Below are 16,771 nucleotides of genomic sequence, written 5' to 3'. Positions count from 1 at the left end.
TGCAATTTCGAGCATAATGAAATGTAAAACGCAGTGCAGTAGTTTATAGACATTTTTGCTATTTGTGAGTGTTTTGTACGGCGAAGGGGTAAGTGTTAGTTTTAAGCTAAAATCAGAACTTGTAATTAAGCACTACGCCATACAGTAGATTAAATTAGTGTAATTGTTTTAGCTTCTGGACATGCCCTTCAAGTTCCGGGTTATTGTTTGATGGCATTTAGCGATCGCAGGGAGAACCTACGAGATAATAAATTACGTCGCTAGCCGGTGGCAATTGGATAGGCAGGGTTCCAGCTGTTGAGAAAATCCCTCCTGGCGCCTAACAACACTTAGTTTAAGATTATTAGATTTAAGTTCTTCATTCACCCTTTGCATTCTAGTACATTAGTGGTTATCTTATTAAATTCATTAAAACGCATCGATTGGTTGTCTTTTATACCTCAACAACCCGTAACAAATTGGCGCCTAACGAAAAAAACAAGACACGGGTTGAGGTGGCGTTAGTTAGTGTTAAATTTTACACCTGTATTTGTATTTATAATAGTTCTTAAAAGCTTTCTAACATATATATATATTGTTTAATGTGTTTTTGGTTGCAAATAACATATGTGAAGAGGTGTTCAATTAAAATTACGTTTTAGTATAGGATTTATGGTATTATAAGCATAGTAAAATTGGAGAACTGTGACGCTTAGTACGGTAACGTTTTTGGTGTATCGGGTTATAGTTTTTTTTGCTAGTGTTATTATTTAGGCGATAACGAAGAGTTGTAGTTTGTAGAAATAAATATTTTGTAAATAATAATAATAATAATAATTAGTGAACATGGATCCCAATTTTTTATTAAAAGATGAGCTGGAATTCGAACTTGCGAGCCGTGGTGTTACCATTAAAAGCACAGTACCAGTATTGAAGAAGCTTCTAAAAGAACTTATGTTAAGTGATACATCGGTAGTGTCGGGGTCGGCTAGTAAGCCAGTGTTAGGGGTCAGTGATACATTAAGCACAGAGTTACATACATGTGCTTCGAAATTAACTGTTTTGAGCAATTATATAGCAGAAGTCGTGGGTAAGCCTGACCGAAATTTATTTAAAAGGTTGGTATCAAGATTATACCACGTTATTAATAGGTTAAGTCTCGTATCGACTGGTACAGAAGCTGAAAATGCTCTTCAGGCAGAATTAACGCAAAAAGCATACGACCTCATAGGTAAGTTGGAGGAGCAGGACGACTTGTCAGAAAATGAAGACTTAACTGAGGAGGACAAGAAAGTACTACAGGAGACATTAGGAAATTTAGGTCAGCAGATTATAGGGAAGTTAGACAGCGATAGAGATGACACGTCAAGGCCCAGGGATGTAGGAACATCTAAACAAAAGAAAGATGAACCTTGTGGTACTAGGAGTAACGACATTAGGGTAGGTCAGTCGGGAAAAGTAGGGGGTAATAAAGATAGACTCACACGAACGTCTACAGTGGATGATGACTTCTCCACGCGTAAGCTTGTACCAATCGTTAAATGGGGAATAAAATTTTCAGGGGGCAATACTTCGAGCGTTAATGCCTTTATTGAGCGGGTCACTGAACTTAAGGAAGCAAGAAATGCGTCTGATGAGGATCTATGGAGGTGTGCGATAGACTTTTTCGAAGGCGACGCGTTGATATGGTATAGGGCCAACAAGGAGTATGCCACTTGTTGGGAAGAATTAGTGATCCTCCTTAAGCGTACATTCCAGCCACCGTTCTATCAGGAGGAGTTGTTGACGGAAATTAAAGCGAGAACTCAGGGTAGGGATGAATCGGTAGTTATTTACATTTCAATAATGCAAAATATGTTTAACAGGCTACCAACAAAGATAACAGAAAAAGAAAAAATTATGATAATACTACGTAACATTCAACCATACTATCAAAGAGCTGTATGTAGGGATGAATTTTCGTCGCTTATGGATTTGTTTAATGTGTTGCGGGTGGTAGAGCGGACAAAAATAAATTGCGACAATTTTAAGGAACCGCAGACAGTTAAAAACTTGCTTGAGCCAGACTTAGCTTATAAGCTACCACAGGTTGCTTCGGGGGCTACGGAGATCAGTGAACTGGTTCATATGACAGAAACAAAGAAGGAACCGGTGTCTCAAAGGAGGTGTTGGAACTGCCGTGAGGCGGGGCATTTGTTTAGAGATTGCACTATACCAAGACAGCGCTTATTTTGTTACCGTTGTGGGCGTTTTGGAACCACATCAAAGGATTGTAAGTGCACTAAGGGAAACGCTCCGGGGGAAGTTTCAAAACCTGCCCAGTAAGCTTACCCCATGATAAAGATACAGAGTGGCAGGAATGGTTGGTAGTGGTCAGAAATTTTTTCTCGCGGGGAGATAATGAACTGTGTCCAGTGTTAGTCAATAAGGATAATGATAACAGGACGTACGTATATGTGGATGTCTTGCAAGTGCAATTGATTGGCTTGTTAGATGGTGGTGCAACTCGTACAGTAGTTAACGAGATTTATGCAGAAATTTTAAGTTCTCTAGGACTAAGACCCATTAAGGTTACAAGTATGCAGGCTTCCGCAGCAGGTGGAGAGAATCATGAAATCACTCAGATATTTCATGTTCCATGCAAGTTTGATAATCAGTACAAAGTCATTCCGATTTTAGTTATGCCTACTTTGAAACAAAATCTGATACTAGGTAGAGATTTTTTCATTCAATTTGGTATCGCAATAAAATTTAGAAGTGAACTGAGGACAGATCAGACTGCTATAGACACTTTGACTCTAAGGGATAGTGCGGTGATTTCCAGAGAATGCTTGGAAGAACATCAGCAAGCACAATTGGCGGATATCATAGATGAGATGAAACGTACAATCGGGACGGGTAATCTGGGAAGGACGGATATGTTAAGCCACACAATAGACACTGGCGAAGCAAAGCCAATCCACCAAAAGCAGTACAATTTTTCTCCGGTAATAAAAAAAGAAATTGAAAGGGAGTTGGATGATATGCTCTCTAAGGACGTAGTCGAGCCGTCGGTCAGTGCATGGTGTTCGCCTGTGCTAATTGTTAAAAAACCTAACGGGGAGAACAGGTTATGCTTAGATAGCAGGCAATTAAACAAGGTGACAAAGAGGGATACATATCCGCTGCCACGAGTAACTAATATCCTAGATAGCCTTCGGAATGCGAAGTATCTAAGTACTATCGATTTGAAGTCAGCCTTCTGGCAAATACCTCTGTCAGAAGAAAGTAAGGAGAAAACTGCATTCGCCATAGCCGGGAGGGGCCTATTCCAATTCAAAGTAATGCCATTTGGCCTGGTGAATGCTTCTCAAACTCAACAACGACTTATGGATATTCTTTTTTGCTCTAATGAAGATAAAGTGTGGTCTTACTTGGACGACATAGTGGTGTGCTCAGCAGACTTTGAGGAACATTTAACTCTGTTGAGGAAGGTAATGACCACCTTACAAAGGGCCAAGTTAACAATTAACGTTGAAAAATGTAAGTTTGCTCGGTCTAGTTTACGATTCCTAGGCTATGTGATAGACAAGGATGGATTGAGGACAGATCCTGATAAGGTCTCGGCAATATTGAACTTCCAAAGGCCAAAAACTTTTAGAGAACTAAAGCGATTTATTGGCCTAGCGAGTTGGTACAGACGGTTTGTACAGGACTTTTCGACGATAGCAGCGCCGCTTCACGACTTAACAAAAGGCAATAAGAGAAAGCTCCTAGATTGGAATGATGAGGCCGACTCAGCATTCGTCAAGTTGAAAACATTACTTACGACAACGCCAGTAATGACATGCCCGGACTATTCTAAGCCATTTATTATACAGTGTGACGCCTCAAACACGGGCGTTGGAGCGATATTGTGTCAAAAAGACGGAGAAGTAGAACAACCTGTAGCGTATTTGAGCAGAAAGCTTTCGGACCAAGAATGTCGGTACTCTACGTCTGAGAGAGAGTTATTGAGTGTGGTGTATGCAGTCGACAAGTTCAGGCCATATATCGACGGCACACATTTTACGGTCGTAACTGATCATAGTGCATTGCAGTGGTTGCACAAAATGAAAGACCCTCACGGTAGGCTAGCGAGATGGGCCATGAAGCTACAACAGTTTAGTTTTGACATCATTCACAGGCCAGGTAAGAGTCACACTGTTCCAGATGCGTTATCACGATCCAAGGTAATATCGGAAATAAATAATATACAGATACTTGATAATCATAAAGATCAATGGTATAGAGATAAAGTGAAAGAGGTTACTGACAAGACGGAAGCATCAGATTGGAAAGTAGCTGAGGGGCGATTATTTAAGAAAATGAGTTTAAAGTTGTACCCAAAGTCAAGTGCGTGGAAACTTGTGGTGCCAGAAGCCTTACGGAAAGAAGTATTTCACGAATGTCATGACAAGCCTACAGCGGGTCATCTTGGAGTTCGTAAAACATACTTTAAAATCAAACAAAAATACTTCTGGCCGAATATGTTACAAGATGTCAAAACCTATGTAGGTAACTGTGAGACTTGCGCAAAATATAAAGTATCCCAACAAGTACCCTATGGTTTAATGGGCCAGCACAGAGACGCTACAGAGCCTTGGCAAATAGTCTCTTTAGATCTGATGGGTCCATTTCCAAAAAGTAAGAGATGTAACACAATGCTACTTGTTCTCACGTGCTGGTTCAGCAAATTTACACTTCTCTTTCCTTTGAGAACCGGAAAGGTTGAAAAAATATGTGAGATCCTGGAGGATCAGTTTCTGTTATTTGGAGCACCTCAAGCTCTAATCTGTGATAATGGCAAGCAATTTGTTTCTCATTTATTTAAAGATCTGGCAGTTAAATATAATTCAAGGATATGGTATACCCCAAACTATCATCCCCAAGCAAATCCCACAGAACGCGTGAATAGAGTCATAGGGACTATGATTGCATCATTTACTACAGCAAAAAAGCACAACGAGTGGGATGTACATTTACAGGAATTCGGCAATGCCATTAGGACGGCTAGGCATGAAACTACGACATACACTCCCTCTTACCTATTCTACGGCCGCGAAACGGCAGTTCCCAACCCCTACACAGTTGACTTAGGAAATGAATCAGACACAGACAATATGCCACCACACCCAGATGTAACGAATTACATAAATGAACTGGAACACAGGCACAGAGTATTCGTAGAAGTGCGGGAACGGTTAAAAAAGGCACATGAAAGCAGTACAGGTCATTACAACAAAACTAGAAGGCGGAGTGAGTTTAAGGTGGGAGATGTTGTATTACGTAGGACAAAGTTTCTGTCGAGCGCTCAGAAAAAGTTCAAGGCAAAGCTAGCTCCTAAATTTGAAAGGGCCGTTATTACTGCAAAGTTATCAGAGAACGTGTATCGTCTAAATAATGCATATGGTAAAGATATAGGAGTGTGGCATGCGAAAGACTTCAAAACGTAAAAAAAAAAAAGTTTTTTTTTAAAGAGGGAGAGGGCATATATAATGATTAAATTATTCGTTCTGGAGTTTGCACTCTAACAAATCGATATAAGGTCGATTCTTCAATGACTCTCATATAGCTATATGGCTAGTAGATAGTCACGGCATCATTCGGCAACTCGCTTAATGGCTAACTGGACCAGCGGTATGAGGACCCGACATGAGTGCAAGAGGTCGGGCGTTCGATCCCCGCCTCCCGGTATCTTTTTCCATTTATTTATTTTTAAGTTAGCATTTCATATTGCAGTTTCGTTTAAATAACAACCGCGTCAGTTCGAGAGTTCATTCCCGCTCATCTCTTAGATGTGTTCACACCGATGTAAAGACGGTGGTGGCAATGTGTTAAGTTTACCCTCCAAAATGGAGATTGAATTGCAATTGTATAAATGACATGCAATTTCGAGCATAATGAAATGTAAAACGCAGTGCAGTAGTTTATAGACATTTTTGCTATTTGTGAGTGTTTTGTACGGCGAAGGGGTAAGTGTTAGTTTTAAGCTAAAATCAGAACTTGTAATTAAGCACTACGCCATACAGTAGATTAAATTAGTGTAATTGTTTTAGCTTCTGGACATGCCCTTCAAGTTCCGGGTTATTGTTTGATGGCATTTAGCGATCGCAGGGAGAACCTACGAGATAATAAATTACGTCGCTAGCCGGTGGCAATTGGATAGGCAGGGTTCCAGCTGTTGAGAAAATCCCTCCTGGCGCCTAACAACACTTAGTTTAAGATTATTAGATTTAAGTTCTTCATTCACCCTTTGCATTCTAGTACATTAGTGGTTATCTTATTAAATTCATTAAAACGCATCGATTGGTTGTCTTTTATACCTCAACAACCCGTCCCGCCGAGTTTCGTTCCTGGCCAACTATTTTAATTTTAAACGTTTTGCCGACTTTTAGTTTTTTTAAGGTTCCATACCCAAAGTGTAAAAACGGGACCCTATTACTAAGACTCCTAAGACTCCGGCTAGTTTCTATCTGTCTAATTCCAGTATTTGTAGAAGGTCGGCTAAATGCGAAGTAACAATATAAAAAAACCGGCCAAGTGCGAGTTGGACTCGCCCACCGAGGGTTCCGTACTTTTTTGTATTTGTTGTTATAGCGGCCACAGAAATACATCATATGTGAAAATTTCAAATTTCAACTGTCTAGCTATCACGGTTCATGAGATACAGCCTGGTGACAGACAGACGGACAGACAGAGAGACAGACAGACGGACAGACGGACAGACGGACAGTGGAGTCTTAGCGACTATTTTAATTTTAAACTTTTAGTTATAGTTTTGCCGACTTTTTGATTTTTTAGGGTTCCATACCCAAAGGGTAAAAACGGGACCCTATTACTAAGACTCCTAAGACTCCACTGTCCGTTTGTCTGTCTCTCTGTCTGTCCGTCTGTCTACTACTGGAATTAGAAGGATAGAAACTAGCCGACTTTTTTCAATACCCTAACCCCATCGAACTATATTTCTGCAGAAGTTTCAGCTTGGGGAAAAATATTTCGTACCTATGTCCGATGTTCTCTGCAGGTCGCATTTCTTAACCAATTCTCGTGAAGGTTTGTGAGCTGGTTAGGAAATTCCATAGAATCTTTCTGTCGTCTCGTTTTTTGGAAAATTTAAAAAATGACGGAAAATGACCTAAAAATTTAAGCGCCATTATGGTAGGGGATGCCCTACCATCATTTTCCGAACCTACCGAAGTTTTCCGTCACTTTTTAAATTTTCTCAAAATGACTATATTGTTTTTAAGCTTTCCCTTATTTATTTTTTACATTGTGTTTACTAGTCCATCTACTGGGCCTTACTGAAAATCAGCGTCGCGGAGTGTGCCATGTTGGCTCACACCGTGACACCAAGCTGAGTAAGGACCATTTAGCGCAACCTCATTCTGTTTAATTATTTCTAGTTTTAGTCTTGCTATGTTGTGCTAATAAATGCTTTTTCTTTCTTTCTTTTTCACATAGCTTGGGTATGGTGACAGCTGACATATCAACACGATTTTGCATTTTATGGTTATAAATTGTATGGAGATGACAACTGACTGTACCCAACCCATGTGAAAAATGTTATAGTTTCTCACACAAATCGTTATTTCACAGGTATGACAGATCCTAAGGCTATCGAGGTTGTGTCCAGGGCGTGCCTGGACAAAGATGAATTCCTGATAAAGTATATACGAACCGCAATAGGCAACGGATCTATATTTGCCCCAGGTAAATACAAATCTTAATAAATTAACGAAATTTCATATGTTAATGTTTAATATGTAGATTTTGAGTTAAATAGGTGTCAAAAGTGGCTCTAAATGGTTCGTGTAGGAATATAACACACGGCCGCTGCGTCACCAGTTCTCTTTTTTAGGGTTCCGTACCCAAAGGGGAAAAACGGACCCTATTACTAAGACTCCGCTGTTCGTCTGTCTGTCTGTCCGTCTGAGGGCTTGGTCACTTTTTCTTTAGTATATAACATCTATTTCAGTTTATAAGACAATTAATAACGATAAAAGCTTGTTTTGCTAATAATTTACTGGTCGCTCAACACTGTTCTAGAATTTGATATCTCGTATATTTATAAAAAAATACTTTAATCCAACAATAAAAAAATGGCCGGTTTATGTTTTATTTAGTTGTAACTAAATGGGGACTTTTTTTATAAAATCATTAAAACGCCTCAGCGCCAAAGGTAAGATTTTTTTCTTTGGTCAAATTCATTTCATACATTTTAGTAGGTATTGCAGAATTATTACATTTTGGGCGACCTCAATATAATGTTTTATCATCCTCAAATTTGGTTTATTGGACTTAAAATAACCTTGTGGAGAGGCAACAAAAAAAAAACGCAAACTTATTTGATATTCATGTGACTAAAAACTGTTGCAGTAAACATTTGGCACCCTCGTCGCAAAATCAACGCGGCTTTCTTCAGCCGGAAGAACCTGAACCAGCTGATGCCGGTGTTCGACGCGAAGAGTTCCATCATGGCCGACATGCTGCGGGCCGAGGCGGGGGGCGGCGACTTCCCCATCTGGAGATACATCACCACGTACACGTTCGATACAGTTTGCGGTAAGATTCTAGAAATATATTTATTTTTTATGGCACTAATTAATATTATACTCGAGGTAAAGGGGGGGGGGGCAGGGGGCGACTTAGACTCAAAAGACTCGAGTTGCTGCCAACACTGTTCTGTACTTATACGTACAAAATACATAATACAAAGTATTTCACAAACTGATGGCGGCCCATTTGTTGATTGAAGTTCCATTCACTCGTGATATTTATTGTGTTTCCACTGCTTTAGGTCTAACTAGAGTCTGTGTGTAAAGAGTTTCCGGACACTGAGAAAACAGTTTCCTAACCGACTACCCTCCTGTACAATTAAATGTATAGGCTATCTGTTAGTGTCAATTTAAGGAATAAATCATAAAAATATCTCTGTACTGCTAGCTTTACAGTGATCCGTACAGATGATATCAACATTTCGGCCTCCATTTTGCGAAAAAGGTTATTCTAGTTTGACAGTTCAGTGACAGTTAATCTAAATCCGTGGTTTGTATAGGTACCTACGCTTTACGCTGGCCTTACTTTAGGTACACCTTTTATTAAGATAGTTTAAGTGCTAGTTTCAATAATATAAATTCGTCCTTTTTATGTTTCCGTCTAATAACCTTCACTATGAAATAAAACTATGAAAACTGATGATATCGCGTATATTTCGCCCGCGCGCGTATCCGTTTTCACAGTTTTATTTAACGAGTAACTATCGCGGTAACCGAAGACAATATTAACCTTCACTATCTTATCCTGTTTTAGAGACTGCCTTGAACATGCCAATTAATACGCAAAAACAGTCCGACCACTACTATCTTCTGAATGCAATAGATGAATGCACGCAAGTGATGGCCAAGCGCGTGATGCAGCCGTGGCTGCACCCGGATATCGTCTTCAAGAGCCTGCCGGTGTACAAGCAGTATCGACACCATTTGCAACGTGCATATACATTTTTAGAGGAGGTAATAATTCATCTACATTATCAAATTGATTGTGTAAGATGTGTAAAGTGTAAAGAGAAAATCGTCCTTCTAAGTTTGTCCATAACTAATTTTTCCCCTCACTAGCTCGGAAAGCCGTCTTTTATCCTTTAAAACAAGCGGGGAAAAACGCATTTTATCTACTAGTGGGGAAAGTAATTTGACCTTGGATGGAGCGTGTTTAAGTAGCCTTTGACAGATAACAAAACGTAAAACGGTCATAATAATGGTTCGTGCGATATTAATTATCATTAAATAAATGGTTTGAGAATTTAATAAAAATTCCAAATTAAGCTTTATTTAATGATTTTAAGTCATAAACCTTAAATTCCATAAGAAACATTTGTTTTTTTAAATGATGTTTGAATGTAATTCTGAACTCACATGTTGAGTCGATGCAATTTCAAAACGCATCGTCAGAACTGTCAATATTGTCAACAAAAAAATTCTCACCGACTCCGACACGTAAAAATACACAACTTCCAGAGTTTTCTGTTATAATATCGTATTATCGTAAAAAAAATGAGTGATTCCAGTGACGAAGATGATCTAACGCCTGTGGATGTTACACTTTTCTCGCTATAGCGAGGGGAAAAGTTTTGTGTTACACACGGGTGCAAATGTATTTTACTTCTCGCGTGTTGAAACACTCGCGGGTAAAATACAACTTTGCACCCTTGTATAACAAATAACTAATGTCTGTCTCTTTGTCACCTTTTCTAGGAAGCGTTGCCCCGCTGTATGGTATATTTTGGAAGATGATATACGTATTATGGGATGAATGTAAGGGCCCGTCCAGACGTCAAAATTGGCGTCATCTAGCGTCCACATGTTTAATTTAATCACCAATATTAGATTTATGGTGACATTCGAGCGCTCGAAATTTAAAAAACCGGACAAGTGCGATTTATAATCGCCCACCGAGGGTTCCGTACTTTTTAGTATTTGTTGTTATAGCTCATCTTCCTCGCGTTGTCCTGGCATTTTTGCCACGGCTCATGGGAGCCTGGGGTCCGCTTGGCAACTAATCTCAAGAATTGGCGTAGGCACTAGTTTTGACGAAAGCGACTGCCATCTGATCTTCCAACCCAGAGGGGAAACTAGGCCTTGTTGGGATTAGTGCGCTTTCCTCACGATGTTTTTCTTCACCGAAAAGCGACTGGTAAATATCAAATGATATTTCGTACATAAGTTCGGAAAAACTCATTGGTACGAGCCGGGGTTTGAACCCGCGACCTCCGGATTGCAAGTCGCACGCTCTTACCGCTAGGCCACCAGTGCTTTGGGTATTGATCCCTAAAAAGCTCCAAAAGTAGTTTGAATAAAAGAAAATAAATAGCAATGGAGACCTGTTGGACAAGCCACTACCCAGAATACATAGATGTCATATATACGAGTACACGGGGTCCCTTTGTTTGACATAATTATTGAAAGTCATAATGTAATGATTGTCATAATTTTCATTAGTCATAATTCTGAAACAGTTAACTTTTCAGGATTTTCCTCAGGTTATCCTATAGATAGGTTAGGTTAGGTTAGTTTTATGGCAATCCTGAAAAGTTACGCGTTTCTGAGAAAAACCAAATTATGACTAATGACAAAATGACAATCATTACATTATGACTTTCAATAATTATGTCAAACAATAGAGACCCCATATACATACAATACTAGATTTATTTTACGGTTCCTGTTAGAAACATTATACCTAGTTTGTGAAATTAAATAACATCGAGAACATAAACCTAACGAAATAACTAAATAAGTACTCTATTTCTCTAATTTATATTATTACCACTTACAGGTTATACGAAACAAAAAGGAAAAAATGATAGCATATGGACTTAAAGATTTCAGTAAGTATATACCTCATCCAAGTTTCCAGTTAGAGAGTTCCCATTTAGATTAGGGATTATTATTAGGTACTCAATATTCTTAACTGTTGACGAGTGTTTTATTCAATGTGACGTTTTCAACCAAAAGGTCCCTATTGTCGCTTGTCGATAAGGTTGATTTCTAATTGAAGCTATATGGAAACAGCGCCTTACTGACAAGCGACAATAAGTACCCTTTTGGTTGAAAATGGCACTAATGTATACGTCACTCATTGGCGCCTATTTCAAGTGTTATAGAAATCGAACCTAACTGGTACCTACTTAAAGGAGATTTGTCAATAAACGTGGAGAATTTTACTTCGGTACATTGCTACACAAGTACTGGTATACACTGACAAGCCAGCTTTTTCAGCAGAAAAAGACGTGAAATTCTGAATGACCCTTCGCACCTACATTTTCATGGAGACTGTATAAAGGAGCCAAATCTCTATGTATGAAAAGTGTCCATCAAAAAACAGTAATTAGGCGGCGCCACCATACACCGAAATACTACCAAAAACAACCTACGTAATTTGGTCGGGTTATTTGTTGCCTTATATGGTTCATGTTATACTCATGTCCCAGAGCCTAACTAGCGCCACCGGAGAGATTAGGAACTATTATTTAAAGCTTAACGCGGTCACTTTTACAACAATTCTGCCATAAGAGATTGCGATCCTTTCTATACCATCCATATACATTTTTCTAATTTTTCCCTTTTTTCTACCGACATTACCGACGAAGCTGGCTTGCAGGAGTATCCTTACTTTATTGAGTGTTTTTGATACCTAATTATTTTCCCATTCCGTTACATTTTTTTCATGTTTAGTAGGTTCTTTGTATTTTTATCGACAACAAAATGGAAACAACGAAAATAGGCGAAATTGTAAAATTTACTAAATATAAAAAATAATCGAGGATTCTTTTCATTAACACCATTCTGTTCTCGCTTAACATGGCCAATTTAAACATTTTCTTTGAAGGATTTTTTAAATTAAATTAAATAATCATTTATTGCAGATAACAACAATCCATAGATTTTGTTAGTTTGTCTTAAGCTAAGTACCTAATAACTAGTGTTAGTATTTAATAATTTAACCTACAACTGAAAAATAACTAAACACCATACAGGTCAACATACAGGTCGCCCAGTTAAGACCACCAGGTGCCTCCATATTCGACAAAATTGAATTGAATTGATTAAGGATTGTATGTCACTAACCTTAATTAATTTTAAGTTTTGTTGTACTTACTAACACTATATGGATCAAAATGATTCGAAATAAATAATTGAATTGAATTGAATTAGAATGTTTTTTTCAGGAAACAATAATAACGAGCTGTCACATTTCATCGACGTGGTAATCCAGTCTTCCGGTGGGCTGGAGAAGGGTTACTCCAACATAGAGCTGCGGGAGGAGCTGTTGGTGTTCTTGATTGCCGGGAGCGACACGTCGGCCACCGCGGTCAGCTACACCGCCGTGCTGCTGTCCCGGTACCCGGACGTGCAGGACAAGGTGTACCAGGAGTAAGTATACCTGAAGCTGCGGGAGGAGCTGTTGGTGTTCTTGATTGCCGGGAGCGACACGTCGGCCACCGCGGTCAGCTACACCGCCGTGCTGCTGTCCCGGTACCCGGGCGTGCAGGATAAGGTGTACCAGGAGTAAGTATACCTGAAGCTGCGGGAGGAGCTGTTGGTGTTCTTGATTGCCGGGAGCGACACGTCGGCCACTGCGGTCAGCTACACCGCCGTGCTGCTGTCCCGGTACCCGGACGTGCAGGATAAGGTGTATCAGGAGTAAGTACCCGGCACGAAACTCGCGCGTTTTTGTGTGGATCAGATCAGCATATTTTTCACACCTTGTACGATTTGGGTTTTATTGTTATTTAGATCTATCCGGTTCTAGACACTGCTATCTTGTTGTTAAAAGCGACAGAGAAATAACTTATCAGGTGTGGCCTGTAACAGGCCTCAAACCAGTGATTTTTAAGAATAACTTAATTGTTTTTACATTTTTAATACACTTTAAAGTTCATTCTAAGACGCAATGTATTACGAATTTTGTCATGTTTAAAGCGCTACAAGAAACTTAGAAAGATTGTGTTTTTGAAGCCTATTAAAATTTTCCAATTATTTGGCTGCCATAAGTCAGGATTTCCCCAGGATTGCGGGGGATTTGGCGAGTGTCAGGATTTTTGTAAACCTCAACTAATCACAGAAAGTCAGCTAAAAGTTTGGGCAGAAGAGAAGGAATTTATACTGTAGATACAACATAATATTATGGTGGGGACTTATGAGGCTAGTGGCTCACGAAAGGTTTTGAAATAATTTATTTATTTTGGGTGTAATGGCCGTCTAAGAAATGTCAGGATTTTTAGGGTGATGTCTGGACTTTTGACAGGATATTCCATGTTTTTACATGGCAACCCTTACTGTAGGTACCGCCCTTTGCTCATTTCTTAATAACTGATTAAATTGAGTCGTCTTTTTTCTTTCTCAGATTGCAAGAAGTGTTCGGCGACTCGGACCGCGCCGTGACCGCGGAGGATCTGCCGAAGCTGACGTATCTGGAGGCCGTCATCAAGGAGAGCCTTCGACTCTACCCGCCGGTACCGATAGTGGTGCGAGAGGTCCACGGGGATATACTTCTACGTAAGTTTTCCGAATCCTGACACTAAGATGCACCGCACCACACGACGCACACCATTTACTTATTTATTTCTAACAGATCTCCGTCGTCGTCCGCTGGCTGCACGGCGGAACCACGCTATACTTGTAGTTAGACGTGACAAAGCCTCTGTATTTCGACGGTATTTTTTTAAACCACGTCGGTGGTAAACAAGCATACGGCCCGCCTAATCGTAAGCAGGCACTGCTTGACGACCCTTTAAAAACCTGTACACTCCTTTTTTGGAAAACCCCATACTGTAGCCCCTCGGGAACACCTCGACAGGGAGCTCATTCCACGGCCGGAGTATCAGTGGGAGGAAATACCTTGTAAACCGACCGCACAGTACAAGACCATTTAGGTTTTAGGCTGTGAGGATGAACACCCTGCTGACGGCGAGCGGTGCGGCGATAGAAAGCGGCCGTTGGCATCATGTCAAACAATTCTTCAGAGCACAGCCCATTGTACAAGCGGTAGAATACATACAAGGAGGCAAAGTGTATGTAGTGGACGATATCGTAATATTTTGTGCCCATGTGTCATTACCCTGTCCCTCTCAGTAGAAAAATGATACGGTAGCGAATTCATAAGTCGACACGAAGTTTCAGGCTGTCAAAGTAATTTTCCCAATCTTGCCTTTTTCATTTGTCTTTGCCAGTAGACTATACAATACAATACAATACAATACTCTTTATTGCACACAATAAATGTACACAGTAACATAAAAAAAGACAATTGGATAGAGGTAACAACAGGCGGATCATATTATATAGATTGTACATGTTTTTATGTTACGTTGTCTGTTATTGGTAAATAAAAGTTTTATTTATTTATTGTAGCGTCAGGCACAACGCTGGTGGACGAGACGACGGTGATGTTCAACATCTGGGGCACGCACCGCAACCCCGCGTACTGGGGGCCCGACGCGGAGGAGTTCCGCCCCGAGCGATTCCTGCAGGGCCCGCTGCCCCACCCTGCCATGTTCGTGCCCTTCAGCCACTCCGTCAGGAACTGCCTCGGTTAGTATACAACCCCGCGTACTGGAAGCGCGACGCGGAGGTAGCCAGATATCAACGTGCATTATGACGACAAGGTTCTCGATGCCACTGCCGCACACGATAGGCGTATTGTTCAGAATAACGATTCCATTTTCAATCAAACAATTTTTTCCCAACTCCAGATGTAACCCTAACTGTGTTCTCAGGTGCTACATATGCAATGATGTCAGCGAAGACGGCGCTGGCCAACCTGATCCGGCGCTACCGGCTGCTGCCGCCGGCCGGCGTGTGCGCCGCCGACCTGCAGCGCCCTCTGCCCGTCAAGTTTGACATCATGATGAAGGCCGTCGACAACTTCACGCTTAGGATCGAAGAGAGGAACCAGAAACCTCTGATGATGAAAGCTGTAGACAAATTTACCGATCGAGTAGAAATGAGGGAATCCCTATAAGTATAGACATAATTACGATAGCCAATTTTACTGCTGGATTTGATGAAAAGCACCAAAAACAAAATTAATATCGACAACATGATAAAAGCCGTCTATACTGTAATTGTTAGCGTCGAAGAGATAAATCACAATACCCAAAATAGAATAGAATAGAATAGAATAGAATAGAATAATATTTATTCAGGGAACACATCATTATTACATTACAAAGATACATTAACAACAACAAGAAAAAACAAAAGTGAAAAATAAAAAACTAACAAATAAGGATGTGAGGCTGAAATGGTCTCCACTCAGTAATGCAGTTGGCACGACTAAGCGTTGTCAACGGCGCTTGTTTTCTGTGGAGCCAGGAGGAGGTGGAGGTGTGCGGAACGGCATACTTCACGACTTGTGTGTCAGGTAATAATAAATAAACAAATCATAACGTAAGTCGTTTTAAATTGTATTGTAGAGTCGAAGAAAATAATGAAGAAACCTATAAGCATTAACATTATCTTGAAAACCGTCAAAAATTTCATCGTTAGAATCGAAGGGAGGAACCAAAACGCCGAAGAATAGAAATCATTAAGGAAGCCGTTGACAATTTTACTGATAAAGAAAAGGAAAATAATCAGCAAACCCTGTTTTACTGGTATAGTTAAGGAAAATAATCAAGCAGCTGTATGAGCCTATGAGTCCTATAAGTATCGACATCATGACGAAAGCCGTCGACAATTTCATCGTTAGAGTCGACAGGAAGAAAAACGCCTAAGAAAAGAAATCATTACAAAAGCCATTGACAATTTTGCTAAGCATTAGAATTGAAAAAAAAAATTAAGAAAGCTATGATGATGAAAGCGTTTGACAACTTTAGCCTTAGATAAGAAGAGAGAAAACAAAACACCAATTATAGACATTACGAAAGAAGATAACAAGTTTATTGTTATTCAGACTCGAAGAAGATAATCAAAAAACCCTATAAGTATAAGTATATACAGTCAAAGAGAGGAAACGAAAACCCCTATAATACCAAATAAGTACTGACTTTTTACGAAAGCTGTTCATAATTTTATTGATACTGTTAGTCGAAGAATATTATTAAAAAACCATGTCGCAGAGAGGAACCGATAAACCCTATAAATACCGACAACAGGCGCGGAAAGGAATAAAAAAAACACGAGTGTGTTGAAAAGAGGAACCAAAACACCTCATGAGTATCGTCGTTAGTATTGTAAGAGAAGGATGGAAAAACCCTACCCCACTCGTTTAT

General features: G+C 39.9%; 1 protein-coding gene across 1 annotated transcript in view; it reads left to right on the top strand.

Annotated features, from left to right (window-relative positions):
• Window positions 1-15,519, top strand: part of LOC134753052 (cytochrome P450 4C1-like) — a 31,194-nt gene extending 15,675 nt beyond the window's left edge. Inside the window, exons 3-10 of the mRNA XM_063688814.1 lie at window positions 7,597-7,710; window positions 8,377-8,562; window positions 9,310-9,509; window positions 11,332-11,383; window positions 12,725-12,929; window positions 13,903-14,054; window positions 14,910-15,089; window positions 15,275-15,519. Of these exons, the coding sequence (XP_063544884.1) occupies window positions 7,597-7,710; window positions 8,377-8,562; window positions 9,310-9,509; window positions 11,332-11,383; window positions 12,725-12,929; window positions 13,903-14,054; window positions 14,910-15,089; window positions 15,275-15,519 (1,334 nt within the window). The remainder of the gene's footprint in view (window positions 1-7,596; window positions 7,711-8,376; window positions 8,563-9,309; window positions 9,510-11,331; window positions 11,384-12,724; window positions 12,930-13,902; window positions 14,055-14,909; window positions 15,090-15,274) is intronic.
• Window positions 15,520-16,771: the final 1,252 nt, after the last annotated feature.

Source organism: Cydia strobilella, chromosome 26 (genome assembly GCF_947568885.1).
Source record: "Cydia strobilella chromosome 26, ilCydStro3.1, whole genome shotgun sequence".
Classification (NCBI taxonomy): Eukaryota; Metazoa; Arthropoda; class Insecta; order Lepidoptera; family Tortricidae; genus Cydia; species Cydia strobilella.
This window is presented reverse-complemented; position numbering and strand designations above follow the sequence as displayed.